This window comes from Callorhinus ursinus, unplaced genomic scaffold (genome assembly GCF_003265705.2).
Source record: "Callorhinus ursinus isolate GAN/ISIS: 27379988/994484 unplaced genomic scaffold, GSC_fseal_2.0 scaffold98, whole genome shotgun sequence".
Classification (NCBI taxonomy): domain Eukaryota; kingdom Metazoa; phylum Chordata; class Mammalia; order Carnivora; family Otariidae; genus Callorhinus; species Callorhinus ursinus.
In genome coordinates this window covers 1,514,140-1,534,098 of record NW_027397160.1, presented here as the reverse complement: position 1 = coordinate 1,534,098, position 19,959 = coordinate 1,514,140, and the positions used below count along the sequence as shown (strand labels likewise).

Genomic DNA, 19,959 nt, shown 5'->3' with positions numbered 1-19,959 from the left:
CCCCAGCAAGGCACAGGCGGCTACCTGCTGCAAGGCTTTCACGGCGTCCCTCTGCTTCTCCAGCTCCTCCCGCAGCTGGGCCGCCTCTCTTCTGCAGCTGACATTCGTCTCCTCCAGACGTTTGATTTCCTCTTCCTGGATTAACATTTTTCTGTCCGCCAACTCTTTCTTTATAACCAACTCATTAAACCCATCTGATTTCTCTCTCAACTGTTCTTGTAACAATTCAACCTAAGGCAACAAAAATGCTTGAAAAATACAATAGTGAAAACAGTGATCTTCCAAGAAAGCACAGGCCACGGCTGAGTGAACACCGACCCCTGGCGAGCTTGTCCACGGGGAGGTGGCACCAGGAGACGGGTGAGAGATCATGGTGAGACTGTGACGCAGGCATTCTCTCAGGAGAGACGCAGAAAAACATGAATGCAAAATGTATTAGTAAAATAAAGTTAATTTTGTCAGTAGAAAAGCACTGGGCAATAAACGAGAAAAGAGCCAGGCACGGTGGCACCCCAGGCGGGGTCCAGAGTTGAGCCAGGTGAAGGTCAGTCCCAGACGGACTCACACTGCTTGGTCCGCTTGTGTAACTGTCCAGCAAGAGGACAGGTGTGTGGGTGGGAGGTGACCCCACATGGTGCTGTGGGCTCTACCCCTATGGGAGTCACCCTGCGGACCTGGGTGAAGGGTGCATGGGGTGTCTGTCTGACTGCTTACGCCTGAAAATGAACCCACGATCATCTCAAAGGGCTCAATGTTTGAAAAGAAGCAAATCCACCACAGCCAAGCCAGGCAGGTCCAGCTCCAAGCAGAAAGAAGCAGGAAAAACAAGCAAGAAACAGGCCCGCATGCAATAGCCCTCCCACCGGTGGTGCTGGGGGGGGGACGGAGGGGCACGCCCACCATGCAGACCCACGACATGCTGTACCTGCTCATACAGTGGCTCCTGCTGTCATTTTCATGTACATGGAAAGAAAAAATCATTCAAAAGGTTAAGCCAGCCTACAGAACGGGTGCTGGACAGGTACTGCCAGGGGCGTGCTTACTTACGTCGCGGACGCAGGGGCCCTGGGGCCGTGGCCGGGTCGCCTGTCGGAGCTGCTCCTCCAGCCTCTGGATCTCCTGCTGGAACTCCTCCCGCTCGTGTTCCCTGTCAACAGCCTGCTCCTGCGGAGAGAGAAGCAGTTGGCTTGGACATCTCAGAAGCGCTGACGGGACACAGCACTGCTCCCTCCACAGGGAAGGGGGAAGGCACGAGGCCGGGAGAGGAGACCGCCCGCTCAGACGCTGACTGCCCAGCAGGCCTCTCACACTGCAGCCAGCCCTGCTCCTTCCCACATGCGTCCACTAGCCAGGAAGTGGGCTCCCAGTCACAGGCACTCTGTGAACGGAGCTAAATGAAGGGGTGACCCTGCAGGCACAATGAGAGGGAACTTGTGGAACGTGGACAGAAAGAACAGCCACGGGGCGCCTGGGGAACGTGGACAGAAAGAACAGCCACGGGGCGCCTGGGTGGCTCAGTCAGTGAGGCATGGTGTCTGCCTTCAGCTCAGGTCATGATCCCAGGGTCCTGGGGTTGAGCCCCACGTCGGGATCCCTGCTCAGCGGGGACCCTGCTTGTGCTCTCTCTTGCTCTCAAATAAATAAATAAAATCAGAAAGAAAGAGAAAGAGAGAAGAAGAGAGAGAGAAGGAACGAAAGAACAAAAGAACGAAAGAAAGAAAGGACAGACAGCAGACAGCTCGGGCCTGACTGGGGAGGAGTGCTGGGCATGCAGGGCCTGCAATGTGGGCTGTCGGAGGGCCCTCCAGGCCACTCACAGGAACACGTCGACAACCCCCAAGACGTGCACGGAGAAGCAAAGGGACCACAACAACCTGGCCATGAATCAGCCCCAACGCTGTGTCAGGGAAGCTCACACTACGAAGATGACTTCCAGGGACGCAAATAAAACGTAGTCAAGATGCTTACGTCCATGAACTGGCGCTGGCTCCGCAGGTGCTTGTCCAGAGCCACCATCTGCTGCTTCAGCGAAGAGAGCTCCTCAGCCTGCTTGGCACACGCTTCATGCCGGGATAGCTGTTCCTCCAGCTCAGCCTCGAAAACCTTCATCTGGGAGAGCAGAGCTGCGCGGTCTCTCTCAGACTGCTTCCTGGCCTCCGACTGCTCCTGGGTCAGACATTCCACTTCCCTACGAAGAGCTAAAGATACAAAGGAAAAGGAAGAAGAGCCCCGCGGATCAGGGAGGGTACTGGGCTAAAGCAGAGGCATGAAGCATGCACGACAGGTGCCCCACACGACAGGGCCCTCCGGGAAGAGAGCACACACATGTCCAGCCTCCCTGGAAGCCCCAGCCCAAAGCCTGGCCAGGGGGCAGGGGCGCAGCGTCCCCAAGGCTTCCAGACCCCAACCCACGGAAACAAGGTGACACCTCCGGGGAAGAACATGCACTTGCAAGCCAGTGTGAGCCTGTGTCCTGTCCGACACTAAGCCCACACCCTAACAGCCAGCATTTAGCCAAATACCCCCTGAAAATAAAGTCAAGTGCTTCAGAAGGAAGAAAAAATATATATAAATCTTTTAAATTAAGATTGCCTAAAATAAAAAACTTTGAAGTCCGAGAAGACTGTATCATGGTATTTCCAAAAGACACATCTGTTAATTTTCTAGGAATTACGTTACATATATTCTCCAGTATGGAAGAAATATATAGCTTAAAACTTCCATCAGAGAGAACACGAGCCTCGATGTATAACATGCTCCCTCCTTGGGCACCCAGGGCTGTGACAGCATCTTGGAGGAAAAGGGTCCAGCCATCAGTATGTCAAAAGCCAATCTAAAATTAACTGGATGATAAGGCCATAACCCAAATGGAAACTGTAAATTTCATAAGCATCTATAATAAAAGGAGGCTTGCCTCTGATGAATCCTGAAGTGTTCAAACTATCCCCAAACTGAAATGCTAATTTCTTGTTTTAATTACATCTTACTAGCTTTCAAAACTCCTTTTGTTTTATAAAAATCTGTCCGTCTTTTACGCCAAACTACCGTCACCACTAATAGAACGTTCCCAATCGATTCTCATGCTAGTAAGTCAGCACCGAGGGTAAATTACCTTAAACATGCAATTAGAACAAGGTCATTCCCACCCCTGGAGCCACCCAGACAGCACCATCCTCAGGGCCACATGCTGGACGAAGGGCACCCACCACAGCACACGTGGCCCCATGCAGGTGGTATTGAGGGGAAGGTGTCATGTGGCCATTCAGGCCACGCTGAGGGCCACCTATGAAGTCAGAGTGGCCCAGGAGCTCCACTCGGGGTCCCTGAGCCCCTCCCTCAAGACTTCCGGGGCCCCCAGAGCTGGCCCCCGGCCCAGGGCAACGCATCTACCACCAGACGTGGCTCCCTGCAAAGCTGCACAGGCCGTAGCTCACTAACCACAGAGCAGCACTGGACAAATGCTTGTGCATGTTCATGTATCAATTCAGAAGGTTAAAAGTTGGTATTTTTGTTAAAGTTTGCCACAAAAGCCTTGAAGTATTTTTCCTCTTTAGTAAAAAACTGGGGCAATCTGGTGCAGACATCACTCGTCTCACACAGCAATCACTGGACTGAGTTTACAAACCTGAGTCCTCGTGTGCTATGGGAACAGGAGTGCCTATGAATGAAAATACAGCATTTTCAGACGTGGAGACAGAAAGTTAGTCAGCAGGATTCCAGGGCACGTCTGTGGTCCTGGACAGTCTCAAACATCCACGCTTTTCCGTAACGCCACCCCGATGGTTTGAACACCTGTGTCCCCCCAACATCCGTACGTTGAGCCTCACAAATGGGATCTGAGCCTTCCCAGAGGCCCCAGGGAGCGCCCAGCCCCTTCTGCATGGAAGCACACAGCCAAGAGACTGGCGCTCATCAGAGGGCGGCGTGCCAGCGCCTTTATCATGGACTTGCACCTCCAGGACGGAGGGCACAAGCGTCCGCTGGTTGTACCCATCTGCACTATTCTGTGAGGGCAGCCCGGGCAGACTAGTTGCCTTTGGTTTGCAGCAGGTCCTGGATGCCAAGAATATGGCACTGACTTTTAAAGGAGACAAAAACCCCACAAGATAGAAGGCGCTGCCCTGAAAACAGCCACGAAACATGCCACACCCCTGCAAACAGGCGAGGCAGAGCTGAATTTCCCCACAAGGTGCAAGGACTTCCAAAAGCTCTTAGAAAGTTGGTCAACATTCACGAGGACCCAGGCAGAATCAGGACCACACCCTGGACCGTAGCTGGGGAAGCCCGTGGTCAGGGAAGGTCAGGAGGTGCTGTGCAGATGGGCAGCATTTTATTTGTTTATTTTTAAAGATTTACTTATTTGAGAGAGATGGGGAGAGAGAGAATGCGCACACAAGCGCATGAGTGTGAGCAGGGGGAGGGGCAGAGGGAGAGAAGCAGACTCCCCGCTGAGCATGGAGCCCAACGCGGGGCTCGATCTCACCACCCTGAGATCCTGACCTGAGCCGAAACCAAGAGTCTGATGCCTACACGCCCACCAGGCGCCCTGGACAGAATTTTAAACAACGTAAGCATGCGTGAGTCCTGAAATGGAAGCACAGAATTGTGTGGGTGGGTGAAAGGAGAGGAAGAGAGATCAGAGAAGAAATTCAGCTGGAGCAAACAACGTAAGAAGAAAGCCAACCAAGGAGCCCAGAGGACCCCAGAGGAGTGACAAAGGGAAGCAGCAAAGACTGGCCTCGCTCTCACTTCTGCCAAGGAGTCCCAGGGCTCTGGGCGCAGGGGCAACCAGAGACACAGAAGGGCAGCTGTGTCCACAGCCTCGGGAAGACATGCAGGAGGATCCAGGCCCAGGCACGGCCGAGCCGCTGGGGATGCACCTCACAGAGGTAGGGCCACTCAGGCCTCAGGGAGTGAAGATGAGGCTGCTCCCAGCTCCGGGCTATGCCGCTGCTCAGCTGCTCAGACCCCAGCTCTAAAGTCCTCACACTCCGGAAGTACACAGGTTTATAGTGGTAAACTCAGTGGATGGGGTGTGGGTCCGGCCACCCCACAGACCCTCAGGCTGGGGCAGTAACAGCTGAGAATGAGCAGAAGGGGTCCTGCACAAGGCACAGAATCCACAGAGCACACGTGCTCGCTCACCCCCACACACGTGCCTGCTCACACTCCCGTGCTCACTCTCACACAGGTGCACACCCACACTCGGAGGTGCACACCCCACACACGTGCTCACACAGGTGCACGTGCACGCTCACGTGCTCACTCACACAGGTGCACGCCCACACTCACAGGTGCACACCCACACTCGGAGGTGCACACCCCACACACGTGCTCACTCACACAGGTGCACGCCCACACTCACGTGCTCACACAGGTGCACACCTACACTCGGAGATGCACACCCACACTCACATGCTCACTCTCACACAGGTGCACACCCACACTCGGAGGTGCACACCCACACTCACATGCTCACTCACCCAGGTGCACACCCACACTCACAGGTGCACGCCCACACTCATGTGCTCACTCACAGGTGCACACCCACACTCACATGCTCACACAGGTGCACACACACACATGCTCACTCTCACATGGGTGCACGCCCACACAGGTGCACACCTACACTCAGAGGTGCACACCCACATTCACATGCTCACTCTCACACAGGTGCACGCCCACACTCATGTGCTCATTCACATAGGTGCACACCCACTCACATGCTCACACAGGTGCACGCCCACACACGTGCTCACTCACACAGGTGCACGCCCACACTCACAGGTGCACACCCACACTCACATGCTCATTCACACAGGTGCACACCCACACTCACGTGCTCACTCACACAGGTGCACGCCCACACTCACGTGCTCACTCACACAGGTGCACGCCCACACTCATGTGCTCACTCACACAGGTGCACGCCCACACTCACGTGCTCACTCACACAGGTGCACGCCCACAGACTGCACGCCCACACACACGTGCTCACACAGGAACATGCCCACACTCGTGCTCATACAGGCTCACACGCAGGCTTGCTCTCACACAGGTGCACACCCACTCACACATTCACACACACACACAGGTGCATGCCCAGGCTCACAGGCTCGCTCACACATATGCTTGCTAACGCAACTGCCCACGTGCACACATGCTCTCACGCATGAATGGAGCCTCGCTTGACACTAAGGTGGCTGGGCACCAGGCAGAGACGAGAGCAGAGGAGAACGGGACAGGCTCAGGGCTGGGGACATAAGACACTGGCATGAACAAGGAAGGAGCAAACACAGAAGGAGACCTGGATACACAGCTTACGGTCAGCAGAGGAAAGTCCCTTCCACCCAGAGGGACACGGGAAGGAGAACAGGTCACCAGAAGAGTGCAGGTGGACCGAGAGGCTGCGGGCACAGCCACAAAACACAATAGGAGACACCACACATCAGCTTCTCAGAAGTCACGTTAACATGAGATCCACAAGAGACACAACTGAAGGGGGAAAGAGACTTAAAATAAAGGGTGAAAATGACACACAAGAGAAAAAACAAAGCCGAGTTAAGTTTTCAACATCCTTCAAAAAGTGGAAAAGGAACAGAGATACGTATAGGTAGAAAGATGTTACCAAAAGACAGCCAAGCAAGAAGAGGTCTGGAATGATTACATGCAGACCTTCTGGAACATCCCACGTGGGTGGAAACCAAGAGCCACTGACAACTCACTCTGCCTCAAGAAACCACGGCCGTGGGACCTGCCTCTTAGCACGAGTAAGCGCCCACCCAAGAGAGTTCACAGGACGAAGGCGGCCAGAAAGAATAAAGACAAGGCCAAAAACCAATGAGTGGAAGACAAAGAAAATGGCGACGATCAGCAACCCCAAGGGCTGGTTGTATATTGAGGGAAATTAAAAAGAAAGAAAAATGACTTTCCCAACTTGTTCAGGATGGCACAAAAACAGCTAAGCCTGTCCCACAAAGGAGACCTGTGCACTACGACCTATCTGAGCCAGAACCCAGGAGGCAGGGGCGGCCCGCTCCAGGCTTGTGGAAGCAAGGGGACACGCACCGAAGCTGGCCGGGGTGAGGGCAGGTGGGGAGAGAAGCAGGGGAGAAGCCAAGGGTTCTGGGGAACCCACGCAGAGCCGCTTCTTCCAATTCTGCCCCTGAGGACACTGCCACCTGCCAACTCAACAACCTGAACTCTTCACGTTTTGACTGTTCACACTTGAAATCTTTTAAATATAAAACCTCTAATTACCTGAAATCACAACGAACTTTCGTTACAACTATGTTTTCCTACTTAAGGTTAATGTTACACGATTTTTTAAAATTTTAAATAAAAATCTAAGTAGCCCGCATTTTCCCACAGTCTTGGCTATTTGCCTCAAACAGTGAAAAGGTCTTGTACTGACAACAGTGACGTTTTCAGTAGGCTCCTGTTTGCCAGAAGTGATTCTGACCTCACACAGCTAAGAGCGTTCAGTGGCCACCAGGACGACCAGCCTCACGGAGTAGCAATGCGGGGGGTGCTGCGCCAGCCGGCACGCACAAGGCCCCTCAGCGCAGGGCCCCTGCCTTCCTTCCTCTGCCCTCCACCAGAGCGAGCATCGGCAGAAGGCATCAAGACTGCTGCCCCTGGCCCCGCCCTTTGCAGCTCCCGCCTCCGACCCCGGAGCCGGCAGTTCTTACCAGCTTCTCTCTCTTCCGCTTCTGCGGCCAAGGCCTCCTTTTGGGTCCACAGGGCAGAGTTCTCCTCCTTCAGCTCTGCCTGCTGCTGGGTCGCCCGCTCCAGCTGCTGCCTCAGGCTCTCCAGCTCGACAGCGAGGCCCTGCTCAGCCGTCTCCTTCTGGCCCAGAGCCTCCTGCAGGCTGGCCTTCTCCACCTTGAACCCTTCGATGATGCCTGAGGAGACGGGGGACAGACCCAACTGCTGAGGCCTTGCTGGAGGAGCAAAATGATGGGCCAGACAAGGGCATCCCAGCCCCAGCAAGATGTCAGCCATGGGACGTGAGAGCTGAGTGGTCACGCCCGTGTCCCGTTCCTGGATGGACGGCACAGGGCTGGTGCACCCAAGAGGCGCGGGAGCCACTGGACAAGGTGACACGCCTTAGAGCGGCCACGTACAAGACACCCCACACCACGCGTGCACAACACCGGCAGTGTGGGGGTCAGAGGGGCCAGGAATGTCACTTTCTGGGGCACCCACCGCCTGAGAAGGGAGGACCGACACTCTCGTCTCACCACATGAGGCAAGGCCGAGGCTGTCAGCCCAGGGAGCGGCGCTACTGCGCTTGTAAGCTGTTTCACTGAGGCCTCACACCGTGCCTTATTTTAGTTTGACATTTTGCTTTTAAAACCTCTGCTAACACCTGCCCTTCCCTCATGCCTCTGGCCTGTGTGGCCCCTGCAGCCCTTCCCCGGCCGCGGCCGGCGCTCACCCTGCGCCTGGTGCAGCTCCAGCGTCAGCCGCGTGCGGGCCATGTTCTCCTCATCCAGGCGCTCCAGTAACTCCTGGTGCTTTCTAACAACCTGCGCGGTCTCCTCGTTCTTACAGCTAAATTCCTTCTCAAAACGAGAATGAATCTGACGTGCTTCCTCCAGCTGTTAAAACACATTTGAAAACCGGAACTGCACGTTAAAATAAAGCTGACGTTAACACTAACAGAATTAGAATTCTGACACAAGTAGAATTCTGACAAAACGACAGATATCCTGTAAGAAACGATACTGACGTTCAATATTGTGTCACAATTACTGGACAAATTTGCTCATTCCACAATTTTCAAGAAGGAAAAATCCTGCACACAAACACATGCGACGCCGCACAGAAAATTTACATGTTTGTGAACTATCGAAATAAAGCTGTTAAGGAGAAGGTGCGTTTCAAAGGTCACAGAAACTGCCCGCTGAGATCCTAGAACCTGGGCAGGGATGACCACCTGGCACTCTACAGGTGGAGGAGGAGACGGGGAGGCCCTGGGTGGGAGGACAGGCTCCTTGGGCCGGTCACCACAGCGGGCAGGGGGCCTGACGCGTCCTTACCACCCGCAGACCCTCCCTGACTCAGTCACCACAAGGCCCCTCCGGGCCCCCTCTGATGCCACCCAGGCCTGGTTCAGTCCCAGGCTCCAATCTCACCTTCCTCCCCCGGCAGCCGTGCCCACCCTGCCCAGCCCAAGGCTCCCCACCACCGACAGGCTGGGGGCCCCAGACGAACCTCTGAATTCAAACACCTACGCCCAGCCGTGCCGACAGACACCTGAGCACCTACACTGGGCCTCTCCGCCTCCTTCCCACTTAATGCAACTCCAGCTTCCCCAGACCCTGCCTCTGAGGGCATGTACGGGTTTCCCCTTGAAAACAGCCCCAAGGCTCCCTCTTCTCATACCTTCACCAGGTGGGGAAAACTTACTCAAGGATTTCTGGGATGTAAACAGCAATGTTTTGGCTAAAAATGCTTATTTTCTAATTGGGCTGAATGGGAAAAAGAATCTCCATACTGCTTTTCATACATTCATATTTAAGGTCTTTCCTGTCTAAAATGTTCTAAAAGATTAACAAACATAATTCCCTTTACTAGTGATAATCTCTAAACATAAATATATTCAACGTGAAATTAAAATAGTGCAGAGGGTAAAGCAGAGTAAAGGCAAAAGACCGAACCATGTGTCCTTCACCTGACACTCAGCTCTTACTTTCCACTGACAGCAAGCCTAATGCTTCCAAAATTTCGGTTCAGAAAAGACCTCTGCTTAGGAAAAACACACAGGAGAATATCAGTGGTAGTAACAGAAGATCCGAACAAAATGAGAGGAAGGCAGGTGCACACCCAGAACTGATTTTCTGCCCCCAATGCCCAAAGGAGGAGAGAATAGCAAGGCGAGCCAGATCCACCTGGAAAGTGCCAACTCCCCTTCTCACCCTGCAGGTTACAGTCGAGAATCAGAAACGTGTGTGCGGCGCCCAGTGGAGCGCCTGGGAGCTGTGCTATCCTCATCCATCAAGCTTATGCCACCAAACCATTCAACCTATCCACTTATTCAACCCATTATCCTTCTCAGAAAAAGAGAAACACTAACAGGAGCCAAAATAGGGCCACGGACAGACAGCACCCGGAGCCATGTCTCACCTGCCTGGTGGAGTCCAGAGCCAGCTCCAGCAGGCCATCCACTGCCAGGCCAAGGCTCCGGTAAATTCTCCTAATTGGCTGCTCACACTCCAGCGAACTTTCTGGGCTCATGAAAAAGCTTTCACAGATATGACTGCTAATTTCAGCGTCTGAAGACATCTCCACAAATTCAGACAAAGTTTTGTCCAGCTCCAGCAGGGCTGCCTCGGACCCAGGCCACATCTCATCAAGCACTGGTACTGCAAAGTGAGCACACACAGAAACCTGCATATTCCGCGTGGCAAGCAAGCTCACACGACAGTGTTGTTGAGGGAGAAGCACACCCATGTCCCCAAGGCAACGACCCATCTCAAGCATCAGCCCCAACAGGGAAGGAGGACAGCACCCGGTGCCCCACGCCAGGGGCTGCAGGCGCCGGGCTGTCCTGGCACTCACCTGCAGACAGGGCCTGGCCACTGGGCTGCGCATCAGGCAGGCCCTCGTCCTCCAGACAGAGCCCCACGCGCTCACCGATCCGGCTCTTCAGGGTGATGGCAGCCTTGAGCATTTCTCCAAATAAACTGAGCAGCCTCCGCAGAGCATCTTGGAGCGCTCTCCTGAACAAAGCACACAGCAGAGAGTGGGCTGTCAGCCACGACCCTGACTGTCTGACTCAGACAAGAGGGGCACAGCCCAGAGGGCGGCTCTGCCAACAAGACCAAACCTTTGGGCTGCTGCCCTTGACTTAAAAAAGACGTCATCTTATTGCTAGTTTTAGCGGGTCCCTGTCCCCACTCACAGCCTTCCTGACCCTCAGGAGGACAGTGGGGCACCAACGTGGCCCTGTCCGTCCAGAGCACAGTGACCCTGTCCAGGATATAGCTGGGGGCAAAGCGCTGCAGCCTGCGTGTAAGCTGGAGCTGGTGCAGGGTCCTCACACTGGGGAGATGCCAGGGCCAAGTGGGCAGGAGACAGGCTCATCCACCCCCATCCATTCCCAGGTTCGCATCCCCCTCGTGGGCCCGGAACAAGGTCTGCTCCCAACATGGGGACACATCACTGAACAAAACACATGGGGAGCTGCCCCTTACAGGGCTAAGGCACCAGGGGAGAGACACAGGAAGGGTGGGTGGGAAGGAAGCAGCGGGGCAGACTATGGAGCATACAGATAGCTGGGGGCCCAATGGCTCCCTGCTGCTGCCCAGGCCGCCACAGGTGGCGACCGAGACCTGAGGATAGAGGGCAAGGCAGGCACAGGACGAGAAGGCCCCGTGGGGGCAGTGGGGGAGGGGCAGGCGCGAGGATGACCGCGGATATGCTGGGTCAGGGAGCGCAGGTGTCAGCTCTCCTCTGAGAAAACATGAGTCCCCCTCAGAGCTGGCCCCGCCTCCTCCTCACACGCCGTCCAGGCCAGGGATGATCCTCAAAAATGCCAAACACTCGTGGGTGTCGGGGCGTCTGCAGCCGCCGCTCACCCAGCTGGCCACGGTCTCCCAGACACCTGGGATCGCCTGCTTTCTGCCATGTCTCTCCCGTGTGGGGCCAGTGCTCTGTCCTCACCCTGGTGCCTGAGGGTGACGGAGGCGTCACCACCCAGCCCACAAGCAGCTGTAAACAGGTGCTAAAAAGGCTCACAGGGTCTCCGTGGAGAGCTCGGAAACCATGCAGAAGAACTCAAGGAGGTCTAGACAGAGTGAGAAGGATGCTCATTCTCTGCACATCCAGCTCAGGGCTGAGCAAGGCCTGGCTGGCCCAAGCTGGTTTCTCCTGACCCTCAAGGGTGCACACCTGCACAGGAGCTGCTGTGGACGGGGTCCGGGGCTTCAGCAGAGAGCAACAGGACTGCTAGGCGCTGCACGCAGTGGACAGAACACGGGGAAAGGGCCCAGAGAAAGGACTGCACCAGCTGCACCCGCCAACACATGGTGCTGAGCTAGGTGCTCAGACTGTCCTGACGTCGGGTACAAACACACGGGTAATGCCACAGCCCCAGGCACACTCCAGCCCTACACCAAAAGCAGAAATCAAAGTCTGAGACCCCAAAAGAGAGAAGATCTGTATGGTGCCAGAGTAGGGACTTCTTAAATAAGACTCCCAAACAAAGACAACAAAGGGACAGATCAGTACTGGCGCCCACTATAAAAAACTCTAAAGGGACATCACATTTACAGCAGGGCCAGGCCAGCAGGGGGGAGCGGACCGGCAGGAAGAAGCACCTGGCACATGGGTCTTTACCAACCCAGTGGGAGGAAAGGTTCTTCCTCTCCCCACCCCATCCCCCCCATCAAAGCCCAGCCAATGGGAGGCCACCACAGTCGGGCCAAAGAGACATTTGCAAAATGTTTGCTACTGGGACGCCAGCTGGTTTCATGCTTAAAAATGATGCGCGTTTATAACTAAGTGGACTGACTTAACCAGAAGTTAATTTAGGACTTTGATGGCCATTACGAGGAACTTTTGATCTCCCTAAACTTTTTACTCAAAATTAAATTAAAAAGCCCTGGCTCTTTACCAAAAGGAAAAAAAAAAAAACCTCAATGGGATGCCTATTTTAAATGGTATCTTGAGGCTTCCAGATGTTTTCGGAATTGTTTGCTTCTTTACAAAATATTTCTAAACTGAGGCAAATTGGGATGCCTGGGTGGCTCAGTCAGTTAAGAGTCTGCCTTCGGCTCAGGTCATGGTCCCAGGGTCCTGGGATCGAGCCCCACATTGGGCTCCCTGCTCGGCGGGAAGCCTGCTTCTCCCTTTGCCTGCAGCTCTGCCTACTGTGCGCTCTAATAAATAAATAAAATCTTTAAAAAATATAAATAAAAAAATAAATGAACTGAGGCAAGCAATTAAAAGAAGTCAGAATGGCTTCTGAGGCCTCTTGAGCTTCCGCCCATCCCCTTGCTGGGACGAACTAGTACTGGGGTCCTGCCCCCAGAGCCATTGTCCTCTATTCTCTCTGCCAGGCTTCCTTTTCCTCTGACCTTCTTCCCCATCCCTCCTCTCCTCAACCTATTAAAACCTGCCTCTCTAAAGTCTTCTGAGGATCTGCACAGACCTCAAGCTTCTTATGTTCTCTGGACAAGACCAAATTGCGAGCCACAGTTAAAAAGAGTTTCCTAAAGTAACTAAGGGCTCCGATAGGTTTGCTGAAGAATTTAGCAGAGTTAGTCAAACTTACCAACCTGGTTTCTCACATTTATATCTGTTAGTCCACATGCTTGTTGGTGAGGGCCACGCCAAGCACTGGATAAAACTAGCCCAAAGGAAACATCCCAAGGGGGATTAGAGAATCTAGCATCAACTTCGGTCAGGATGCTAGAATACATGCTGGAAATCACTGAGCAGGTACGGTAGCTTTTCCTAAGCCTGCTGATTGGGACAAAACTCAGGCTCGTACACAAAAGCCTAATACACCTCTTCATGACCGTTACAATGGACTCCAAATGGTCTTTTGAGACCATTCTAGTCTTTCTTTAGATGTTGAATCCAGCTGGGTAGCATTTAACTCTCTTTTTTAACAGGCTGAACTGGGATCTTTCTCTTAAAAAATGACCAGGACAGAATGGGAAACTGCCCACTCCAGATTTGGTGACTATGGCAAACCAGCTGCCTACATCCTACATGAGTCACCTAAAACACTGCTAAAATCCTCAACTTTCAAATCTGACAAGTAAAGGCCCCTAAACAAAACCAAAAGACTTATAGCTTCTGCGGCTGCAAAGAGCCAGGACACTGGGGGTGGGGCAGGGTGTGACCCCAGTCGCCTCCAGCCCTCTAGCCAGTCTTGAAAGAAAAACAGTTTTATTTATTTATTTGATAGAGCAAGCAGGAGAGCAAGAGCACAAGCAGGGGGAGGGGCAGAGGGAGAAGCAGGCTCCCCGCCGAGCAGGGAGCCCGATGCAGGGCTCGATCCCAGGACCCTGGGGTCATGCCCTGAGCCGGAGGCAGACGCTTCACCGACTGAGCCACCCAGGGCCCCTCCAGCCAGCATTTTCTGATGTAGGACAACCAGGAAAGTCCTTCCTGGCACTGAGGGACAAGACCACTAAATATGAAACACCTGACTCTTGATCAGCAATGCTTTCAAGGAAAGATCCTGCTCAAAAGGGGCAAGTTGTAAAAATTAAAAGAAAACCCGATTAGAATGGGTCAGGAAGCCAGCAGGGGGCGCTCTCAAGCCCTACCGGCCGCAGACCCGTCAGCAAGAGGCACTTCTACCAGATTCCACATTACTGTACCGACAGGAGGAAGCAGGTTTCCTTCTGCCCAGCAACAGCTTAGCCAATGGGAGCCAATCACAACTCAGCCAATGAGAAACCACTACGCTTTCAACACCCAGTTTACTGGCAATGGACTTTCTGTTTACAACAGTCCCAGCCCCCCCCCCCCATAAAAGAGCTTCCCCGCGCTCTCCAGCCTCGCTCCCGGTGATGCACCAGCCAGTGTGTCCTGGGCTGCGATTCTGTTATTCCTGAATAAGCCCACCTGTTGCTAGGAAAACAAATGAACAAAAACCTGGCAATTTAATTTTAAGGTTAACACCACATTATAGCATCACATTTTACAGTCTGGCAAAATGTGAAGATTTGGCAAAGTGAGTGGCAGGTATATAGGCATCTTACATCACTCAGTACTTTTCTTGATGTTTAAAGTCTTTCTGAATGAGAAGGACGTGGCACAGGGTTCCATCCTGCCCAGCATCTCTGTGCGCTAGGGCGGAGGTGACAGAGGAGTGGGACTGACCTTTCGCGGGCAGACAGGTCCATGTCAGACTTGAGCATCGAGATGAGATTGGTGCCTTCCTGGTTTTCCCTTTCACGTCTTTGCTGTAGCTTCTCCAGTTCGCAACGGCACTCTTCCACCTCGTGACTTAAGAGTAAAATTTGGTCTTTCAGCTGTTGAGGAAAAATTGTTACAGCTTTATTTTTAGCAATAAACTTCTGTAAGAAACACTCATCATCCCAGTTAACAAATATGGCAAAGTATGACAGTGATTAAAGGTGAAAATTACTAACAGAGTCCCCCCACCCCCACCATTATTCATTGCCTACAAAAACAGAATACATAAGCATTCTAGCCTGCCCCAGGCACCAGGGGAAGGGGCAAATTCACCAGACATTATTCTCATGAATAAGAACTCAAAATCTCTTTTATGGTCATTTAGAATAAATATTAGTTTCCAGGCAAGTGAAGATCATGCTTATATATTTCTCCTTGAAAAAAGAGCCAAGAGAGGCGCCTGGGTGGTGCAGTCAGTTGAGCATCCAACTCGGTTTTGGCTCAGGTCGTGATCTCAGGGTCCTGGGATAGAGCCCCAATCAGGCTCTGTGCTCGGCATGGAGGCTGCTTGAGATTCTCTCTCTCCCTCTGCCCCTCCTACTGGTGCATGCGCTCTCTCTCTAAATAAACAAATCTTAAAAAAAAAAAAAGTCAACAATCATGGGGTCTCAGTGGGCTGGTCGGCTGGGTGGCACCAGCTGCCCTGGGCATCCCTGGCTACCATAGGCTCCCCAGGCTCCTGAGCACTGGCCACAGGTCATTGTGGTTTTGTCATGCAGCTTAGTGAAATGACAAGTGTGTCTTCCCAGCAACAGAGTGACCTGAGCCCACTGCCAACCACCGTGATTTTTCAGGGCTGGTTGAGTTTACTGACAAGAACATGGGCATCTTGTTTTATGTTAAACACTGCCAAGGTGTGATGCAGGGGAAGAAGGAGAGCTATGCTTAACTCTAATAAAAAAAAGTCCCCTGTGTTCCTGTGGGTGTTTGCTGTGATTAACAGAAACCTTCTGCAGAATCAGCTACATGTAATCTTGTTGCCAATGGGCTGTTACCCCACTTGCGTCGGCACCCCGTGCTTCATTATAGTGGCGGCAGTAGCCAAAGGCTGAGTGGTTCATGGAGACAGATCTCTCAGAGGCTGCAGCTAATTCCAGCTATTTCTGAGTTGAGCTTTTGACTTACCGCTACTCTAGCCTTCCTGGTGGCACCTTCTCTCCTAGAACATTCATACTTCAAAGGCAAAGCTTTAAAACCGGAGCCAGTCGATTCTAGTTACCAATGCAACACACATCCTGTATTTCTTCCAATGGCGCCCCTGGCACGACGCCATGTTCTAGAACTGGGAAGCTCAGCCTGCTCTGATCCTGTGGTCTGGGGGGACTCGATGATTTGTGCTGTTAGGACTTTTGAGCCTTTTCATTTGATTACATTTCTGGGTCTGATGTTAGGCTAAAGGAAATCCAGGAATATTTCATGTTCGATATTTAATGCAACTGGCCCAGCAACATTAAAGGGGATTCCTGACGCCAACGCTGAAGGCTGTGGGCTAGACGTTCTGCCCTGTTTTCATACATGTATTCATATCCTCTTATGACCTCAGACTCAGACACAAGGCCTTTTAAGTGGAGATTTAAAAAACTACTGCCATTTATGTAAAATAATGTACTGTGACCAAGTTGCTTTAAATGGAAACATGACAGGGCATGACTGCACACACATGCAGCAGAGAGACAGGCAGACCGTACGCCTGTCCCACACCACTGTCAAGAATCAAGAACAATGGGTGCTCACAGCTGCTGTGGGCAGTGGACCAGCCAATGAGTGACATGCCTAACACCTCTAGCTCAGGATCAGACAGGTGGAGCCCAAAAGCAAGTGGACTGCAAGCGGAAAAGCCGTGTGCCTGGGGCACACCCAGCTGGCATGGACATCTTTTCATCCAGGAGCAGGAAAAGCAGGTTTGCATGGGGCAGAAAATTGGTAAGAGAATACCAGAGTGGCACCCATAAAACGTTAGAAAGTACAAAAAAGAAACAAAGATCAGATAAAATAAGAGTGTAATTTTGAAACCCCTTCTTACAGGAACGAAAGCAAACTGTAAACATAATTTCAGTGCTATGCTTGTAGGGAAATTATAAACCACTGGTTATGTCACACCAAGATGGCAAACAAGGATCAAAAACAAACAAAAGAGAAGATGAACAGTGAACCCAAATGCTGCCAGCACAGGAAAGCGGTGCGTAGATGGCTCCAGGCATGGTGTGGCCCCAGCTGGTGGGGTGTGAACAGACGGCAGATTCCTGCCGGATGCGCAGCACGGAGCCCCATTCCCACATCGGCTGCGGGGTGAGGTAGCCACACCTGTGACGGCCAGCAGTTTACAGGCCACCGCAGTGGCTGGTCCCAGTCTTTGAGCCTATGGGACAGACCTTCCCTCTGCCCGTCCTGCTCCCTCCCTTTCACAAAAAAGTGCATGGTGACTGGGGAAAAAACCTAATAGATACACCTCTAGCAACACTGATCAAAAAAGAAGTACAAATAAACATCTTAACAAAACGTTTTTTCTGGGGGCGCCTGAGTGGCTCAGTCATTGAGCGGCTGCCTTCGGCTCAGGTCATGATCCCAGGGTCCTGGGATCGAGCCCCGCGTCGGGCTTCCTGCTCCGCGGGAAGCCTGCTTCTCCCTCTCCCGCTGCTGCTCCCCCTGCCTGTGCTCTCTCTCTCACTCACTATCTCTCTCTGTCAAATAAGTTAATAAAATCTTAAAAAAAAAAAAAAAAAGAAAAGGAAACATGATTATTACAATCCTGAAAGGTCTACATTGTGGGACTATCTCAAAAAACAGTATAAATAGGGGCACCTGGCTGGCTCAGCTGGTAGAGCATATGACTCTTGATCTCAGGGTCATGAGTTCAAGCCCCACATTGTGTGTGGAGCTCACTTGAAAAAAAAAAAAAGAAAATAGTATAAATAATACATCTATACTTACAAAGGAAATAATGAACTCAACAACAAAAACCAAACCCAATTCAAAAACCGTCAAAGAACCTGAACAGACATTTCTTCAAAGACATACAAATGGCCAATAAGCTCATGAAAAGATGCTCCACATCACTCATCATCAGGGAAATGCACATCAAAACCACGATGAGACCGACGAGATCCCACATCGCACCCGCTATGGTGGCGATTATAAACAGAGAAGGTGGCAAACGAGTGCTGGTGAGGGTGTGGAGAAACTGGAGCCCTGTGCACAGCTGGAAGGAACCTAAGATGGGGCTTCCGGTGTGAAGACAGTATGGCAACCCCTCAAGACACAGACAGGGTCGCCATATGACCCAGCAATCCTGTTCCTAGACGCACACCCCAGAACTGACAGCAGGGACTGCAACAGTACTTGTACATGTAGTAACACTATTCATAACAGCCAAGAGGGAGAAACAAACATCTAGAGGTCTATCGGCAGATAAATCCGTGAAGAGAGAAATACAATGTGGTATCTCTATGTAACGGAGTACTTATTATTCAGCCACAAAAAAACAGGAAGCTTTGACCCACACTCTGACATGCATGGACCCCACGGACATTACGCTGGGTGAAATAAACCAGACACAAGAGGACAAATGTTGTATGATCCCACTTACAGGAGGTCCCGGAAGTGGTCAAATTCACCGAGGCACAAAGTAGAAGAGTGGGTGCCAGGGGCTGGAGGGAGGGAGATGGGGAGCTAGGGTGTGATGGGGGTAGAGTTTCTGCTTGTGACGATGATGAGCTGTTCTAGAAACGGATGGCGGTGATAGGTGCACAACCATGCGAATAGGGTTAATACCACGGAACTGTACATTTAAAAATGATTAACATGGTAAATTTTATGTTATGCGTATTTTACCACACACACAAAAAAGTAGTAACAAAGAAAACACATGTGCCACATACCTGCAGAATTTGGTTATTCTTCTCCTGAAGCTGCAGAAACAAAGACTCTTTCTCTTTCTGGTAAAGAGACTGTGCTTGCTCACACTCCAGCCTATGTATCTCCTCCTTTTCATGCAAAGCAACTTTCTTCTTTTCACTTTCAAATTCACCCTGTATAAAAGTACGTTATTAACAAAAACAACAAAAATGCCACTAAGCTCTAAAAATTATGCTTGTTCCATTTCTCTGCTGTTTGCTAAACCACAGTTCATTCAACAAATATTTATTGAGTCCATACTGTGCCAAGAGCAGTGATCAAAAGGGACAAAGCCACTACCCACAGCGAACATGTATTCAAATGTGCTCCTCATACAGAACATAAAGAAGACAGTTCGCTACCTTTCCCAAATGATCACATGAAGAAATGATCCATCACCAGGCTAACATGACCATCAGAATCCAAGATATTTAGAAACATAAATTCCTTTGGTTTTAAAACATAAACCCTTTTTCTTTCTAAATAATAAAAACTGTTTCTCATAAGGCTCACCTAACAAATTATATTAATGAAATAAGCTTAAAACAAAAGAAAAAAAATACAGAGGCAGCACTTCCAAAATGGCAGAATAAGGACCTCCAAAAATGTGTTCCTCTATAAAAGCACTGAGAACACTGACACTGTAAAAATCAACTTTTTCAGAGCTCTGGAAATTAAGAAAGACTTGTAACAATCCGGAGTTTACTACAGACAAAGTCTGAGTCTCCATCAAAACAGCAACTTTGAGGTATTTAAACTTGCCCTAAGGCCATCACTCCAATCTCTGGTATAGCTTTGAAAACAGCGGTCATAAGGGTTGGGGGGACAAAATGGGTTTGGATCTCCCCAAAAGCACCACCCCGCCAACTGTCACTAACTGGCCAATATTGCGGCTCACTGAAAAAGCTCCATTCTCAAAGATGATCTCACAGAGCTCACTCGTCAACAATCCTATCCCCAGGCCATTTATCAAAATCCATCAGCAGCCACTGTTCAACATCACAGTGGCCTGAAACTGATAAACTGATCACAGTTGGAGCCAATAAGAGGAAAACATAAAACTTAAAAGGAGACACTAGGGGCGCCTGGGTGGCTCAGCTGTTAAGTGTCTGCCTTCGGCTC

At 51.5% G+C, this 19,959-nt stretch overlaps 1 protein-coding gene across 8 annotated transcripts in view; it reads right to left on the bottom strand.

Moving 5' to 3' along the window:
- Positions 1-19,959, bottom strand: part of PCNT (pericentrin) — a 127,992-nt gene that overhangs the window by 48,008 nt on the left and 60,025 nt on the right. For 5 of the 8 annotated variants that reach the window (XR_012376999.1, XM_073888910.1, XM_073888913.1 and 2 more), the window contains 11 exons: positions 18,822-18,971; positions 14,848-14,999; positions 10,567-10,727; positions 10,132-10,370; positions 8,441-8,603; positions 7,692-7,904; positions 1,969-2,198; positions 1,048-1,164; positions 927-946; positions 715-802; positions 25-231 (listed from right to left, as the gene is read on the bottom strand). Coding sequence is in view for 7 of the 8 variants with exons in the window: in XM_073888910.1 (XP_073745011.1) it covers positions 25-231; positions 715-802; positions 927-946; positions 1,048-1,164; positions 1,969-2,198; positions 7,692-7,904; positions 8,441-8,603; positions 10,132-10,370; positions 10,567-10,727; positions 14,848-14,999; positions 18,822-18,971 (1,740 nt within the window). In the remaining variant the exon portion in view is untranslated. Of the gene's footprint in view, positions 1-24; positions 232-714; positions 803-925; positions 947-1,047; positions 1,165-1,968; positions 2,199-7,691; positions 7,905-8,440; positions 8,604-10,131; positions 10,371-10,566; positions 10,728-14,847; positions 15,000-18,821; positions 18,972-19,959 lie in introns of all 8 variants that reach the window. The other 3 variants (XM_073888911.1, XM_025863372.2, XM_025863374.2) reach the window with 3 other exon arrangements.